This window comes from Nicotiana tabacum, chromosome 10 (assembly GCF_000715075.1).
Source record: "Nicotiana tabacum cultivar K326 chromosome 10, ASM71507v2, whole genome shotgun sequence".
Lineage (NCBI taxonomy): Eukaryota > Viridiplantae > Streptophyta > Magnoliopsida > Solanales > Solanaceae > Nicotiana > Nicotiana tabacum.
The window spans coordinates 19,607,547-19,612,621 of record NC_134089.1 but is presented as its reverse complement, the minus strand read 5'-3'; the positions used below and the strand labels follow the sequence as shown (position 1 = coordinate 19,612,621).

General features: G+C 32.8%; 1 protein-coding gene across 1 annotated transcript; it reads right to left on the bottom strand.

Moving 5' to 3' along the window:
* Positions 1 to 1,875: 1,875 nt before the first annotated feature.
* Positions 1,876 to 4,255, bottom strand: LOC107795517 (uncharacterized). The gene is made up of 4 exons (XM_016618178.2): positions 4,090 to 4,255; positions 3,445 to 3,649; positions 2,728 to 3,278; positions 1,876 to 2,519 (listed from the first exon to the last, which is right to left on the bottom strand). Exons 1-4 carry the CDS (start codon positions 4,253 to 4,255, stop codon positions 1,876 to 1,878), a joined length of 1,566 nt encoding a protein of 521 aa, XP_016473664.2.
* Positions 4,256 to 5,075: the final 820 nt, after the last annotated feature.

Here is a 5,075-nt window from a genome sequence, read left to right as displayed (position 1 = left end):
TTTGGTAAATTGTAGATTATTTGTAGTTGTGATTTTCTACAGTTTATAATTGTAGTTATTTTGTAGTCGTTTTGTAGTTATATTGCCGTTAGCTTTTAAATTTTGAAACAGAGCTGTAGTTACTTTTTTCTTCCTGCATTTTTGTAGATAATGTTTATAACTGTAGATGTCTTGTAGTTATATGTGTGGGTAGACTGTATTTTTTTGAAGCAGATTTGTATGTATTTTTTCTTCCTGATTTATTTTTAGCTATTTGTGTAGTGATTGTGTAGTTATATGTAGATAATATATAGATTAATGCTTCATTTTATGTAGTTTACTAATGTGAAATAATTTATCATTTTGTGCAGCATGGACATTATTTTGCCCCACATGTGGATTATGGGGTGCTTAGATTCCACACTTTGTGTGATCCTAGCATTCCTAGCCAGATAAAAGAGTTATTGTCTTCAAATGCTTTAAAGCTTTTTAAAAACACTTGTTTTGGTTACTTACTGTCTTTCCCCTCCATTTGCATGCAAAACCAAGCTATTCATCTTCTGATGAAGTATGAACTGTCTAAGTCTAATGAATCATATTTTTCAGTCCACTTGAAGGGGGAAAAATTGAATTTTTCATTGAGAGAGTTTGGTTTAATTACCGGTTTAAATTGTGTGAATCAGTTTACAGATTGTGGATATACTTCTAGTTATATTAGCAAGTTAATGAATAGCTATTTTTCTAACAAAAAAAGAGTAGAGAAGTGGTATTTGAAAAACATAGTAACAAATAGATCTTGGGTAAACGATGAGGATGCAGTCAAGTTGTGTATTCTTTATCTTTTGGAATTTTTTGTTTGCCCTTATGACAAAGACCATGTGTCTTTTATAGACCACTTTAGGTTCTATTTGGTAGAGTCTGGTCAGTTTGAGTCATACCATGGGGTATTAAATCGTTCAATCAGGTTATGGAATTCGTTAGGCATCATCTAAATCCCCGTGTACATTCTTATCTCATACGGAGATGCTCATTAGCCTTGCAAGTATGACTTTATGAGTGTTGCTCGACCGTTAGCACGGAGCTTGCTACGAGATGCTCTGACTCAATACCTCGCATATTAAGATGGTTAGCTACTAAGGGGCAGATTTGGTTAACTGCCTTTGAAGAGAAGATGATCAAGCCTGAGTGGATTAAGGTATTTTTTTTCAGTTTTGTATATTGCTACATTTACCTTCATAATATCTACAATTAGTCTACATTTTTTGCCTTAGTGGAACTAACTTTTTTTTTTCATCATTCAGTTCACAAGCATGACTGAGTCTGAAGAAAAGATTGGAGTGCTTACTCTGCCAAACAAGATTGAGTATGAAGATGAACAAGGTGCACAATCATCAGAGGTTCCAAATGCTGATTCTCCAACATTGGAACCCAAACATACAGATTTTCAAGAGGACAAGGAATCTGTGGCTAAGAAGCTCAGGAAGCTAGAAAAGGGAATTGAGCAGGTAATATTATTAACTATAATATATTTACATATTTGCTACAATTTATCTACATTTCATAACAATTTATGTAGTATACACTGTAGTTAAATTGTAGTATAATTCTATAGTCAGCCCTGTTGGGATTGCACACATTGTAGTATAACTGTGGCAATTTGTAGACAATTGTGAAAATAATATTGTACCGCTTCACACCATCTAACACAATATGTATATGATCTGTTGAAGCCCTCACCTATAATTGCAGAACAAACAGAAAAAATATTATCTCAATCATAAAAATAGATTATCTACAAATCATCTATAAATATTCTACACCTTATCTGCAACCTACAATTATCTACAATTTGACTACAATTTATCTACAATCTGGAAACACTGCATATTAAGTAATTTATTTTTTCTGCACCAAATAAACAGATCTTACCCTAAGCTTCTGAGATAATGTTCTGTTGTTCTCTAATTCTTTGTTGAATTTGGACCCAAGAAATGTGAAAGTACCCTTCGCCTTCAATAGCTTCTCGTTGGTCCAACGTTCTAGCAATGTCTGCATATACTCTAAAAGGTCAAATATCGGCAACTCTCTTGCATCTTTTGTTACAGTGTTCAACGACTCTGCAATATCTGATGTCATTGTCCACGTTTTATTCACTGTAGCATGTACTCTTAACCATCTATGATAGCCAATATCATATAGGTAAGATTTCACACGCGGGTCTACCTCTTCAATCTTCAACATCCTTTCATTAAATTCATCCAGAGTGTATGACCGTGCTGTAGCAAAGTACAATTCATGTAATTGTAAATGTCCCTTCTTGAATTTGGACCTTATATTTGTCCAAATATGCCACATGCAAGAGTAGTGTGGCATGCCCGGATAGACAATTGATGTTGCCTTCAGTATACTCTCATTCCTATCTGAAACAACACACATTGAAGGTCTTTCACCATATGCCTGCTTGAATTGCTCAAAGAACCACTTCCAAGATGCGTCGTTTTCAGAATCAACCACAGCATATGCCAAGGGCAATATTGTACCTACATTATTAATTCATAAAATATTAATTGGCAGCTTTAAAAATGTATATAAAAATATAAATACATAACAACTACAATATATCTTCATAATATAGACAATTTATCTACATTTCATGTAATAGCTACAAAATAACTACAAAATTACTACAATGTATCTACATTTTATAGACTGCCTACGAAATAATTACAAATTTTTTATACTTTTTACCTGCTACATCCATGGTGCTTGCTGTCAGCATAATCCCCATGTAGGCTGACTTTAAGAATGTCCCATCAATCACTACTACTGGCCTACAATGTTGCCAACCACTTATTGATGTACAAAGAGTAACAAATGCGTATAAGAAGCATTCATCTACTGTCTTCTTCAATTTAACAACCGAACCAAGATAAGTCTCCTCAAGAATATAAAAATATTTGGGTAATTTGTTGTAGGAGTCAGCCGGATTCCCTCTCAAAAATTGTAAAACCTTTTCCTTTGCTCTCCATGCTTGCATGTAGCTTAGGTTCACTCCGTGTTCGGATAACATGTCAGTTTGTATGTCCTTTGGTGTGTAAACAGTCTTAGGATCACAATACTTTGGAATGACCATGCTACCAACTACAAGTGCAGTACGTTTGCGCTGTATGAATGTTTCGTCCATTAAGGAGCATGTGTGTTGTCGGTTGAAACTCCTTATCTTGAACATTGCGGAATCATTAATTGACGTTGCCTTGAAGTGCCATTTACAGTTTTCACCAACGCATACAAGCCAGTAGCTACAAAAAATACAATATTTAATACAGATTATAAATGTAGATGCAACAAACGGACTGTTTTAACATAAAGTAACGTAAACTACAATTTATCTACAATGTTTAAAAAACATATATCTTGAGTAAAACACTGCTTTTAATGATCTTTTCTCCACAAATATCTCCATACCTTCTATGACTAGATCTTTTAACTCTGAACTGGAACTTGTACATCATAGAAAAGTGCTTCATTGCAGCAACTACAGTTTGTTTGTCCTGATACACTTGTCCTTCTTCAATAGCAGTTTGCGTAGATTCTGTTATTATTTCACTTTGATATTCCTCTATAACTGGAGAGGATGGCATATCAAGTAACTTTAGGGATCCAGACGAACCTGCATCAAAATAAAGATAAACAGTGTCATTATAATTTTGTAGAATTTTTGTAGATAATTTGTCGATATAGTGAAAATTTTGTAGTCATCCATTTTAGGATGTCAGACATTGTAGTTAAATTGTACTATAACTGTTGCAATTTGTAGAAATTTGTGAAAATAATATTGCTTCGTACATAATTAAACTGATTTGTATTTTATTTAACTAGATTTTGTTCTAAACATCGATTGTAGTTTTATTTGAAGACAACATTTTGAAATCAACAGTTTCTAATCATAGATTGTAGTTTATTTTGTCGTATAAATGTAGCAACTTTGTAGATAATTTTGAAAACAACATTGCTTTATTCTTTCATTAAACTGATTTGTAGTTTAATTGTAGTAATTTTGTAGATAATACCGTAAAACCATAATTCTATGCAATTTCGAGCTATACAAACCTGTACTTGTGTTATCGTTGGTGATTGTCAATTCCATATTGAAATCTCGTACACTTATACATAACGGATATGAACCTAAGTTTTTATTCTCCTTTTTGGTCTCCATATACACACGAACCCCCATATCATTCCTAATCTCCATTGGGGGATAATTGTCGTTCACCATGTATTTGATTTCTACAATTTTTTCTGAAGTATCAATCGATAGTTGTTCTGCAATTGTAGAAATCAGAATACTGTAGCTTGCATTCTTATCTACCACAATGACATCAACTTTAAAATCTCTAAATCTGCCATAGTTATCCCAATTCTCATTCAATTATAGCATGATTGCGATTTTGGACATGATTGCGTGTTGTTGCTGATATATTATTCTAAATTTTTTCGTTTTTTGGATTTCTAGATTGAGAGAAAAAAAGATCAAGAACAGATATGTGATCACCAATTTGATTTCTGAAAACGACGAAGAACAGAATATAGCAATGTTGAGTTGTTGAATCTCGAAGATTTGAATTCTACAATTTGAATTCAGTTTGTTGAAGCTGTTCGTAGTTTGTTGAAGCTGTTCGTACTTTTTTTTTTAAATTTTGAATTGTAGTTTAAGAGTAAATTACGCAGATGCGAAATCTCCTTTTCGTTTCAAAACTATTTAATGTAGAATCAATCAATCCCAAGATTCTTTCCTGATTTTTTGCGCGTTATTAAGGGAAGATTCTGCCTATTAATTCCTAATAAACGAATGGTACAGAAATTGTAGGAAAAATATGGACTAGGCGAGTAATTTAAATACTATGCACATATTTAATAATAAAGTTTCATAATAATATAGGAAGGAAAAAATCCCAAAAATGAACTATATCTTATACGATCCCCATAATATTTTGATCCAAAACATGTTGACTGGGTAGTATGTAATATTGAATTGGATTTCATAATATATCTATTCACTATTATTCTCTGCTTTCTAGTCTAATAGCCCGTTTGGC

Coding starts and splice junctions, on each gene's coding strand:
- LOC107795517 (XM_016618178.2), bottom strand. CDS start 4,255: ATGGTGAACGACAATTATCCCCCAATGGAGATTAGGAATGATATGGGG. Junction 3,650..4,089: donor CAACGATAACACAAGTACAG/GTTTGTATAGCT, acceptor ATTTTGATGCAG/GTTCGTCTGGATCCCTAAAG. Junction 3,279..3,444: donor AAAAGATCTAGTCATAGAAG/GTATGGAGATAT, acceptor TATTTTTTGTAG/CTACTGGCTTGTATGCGTTG.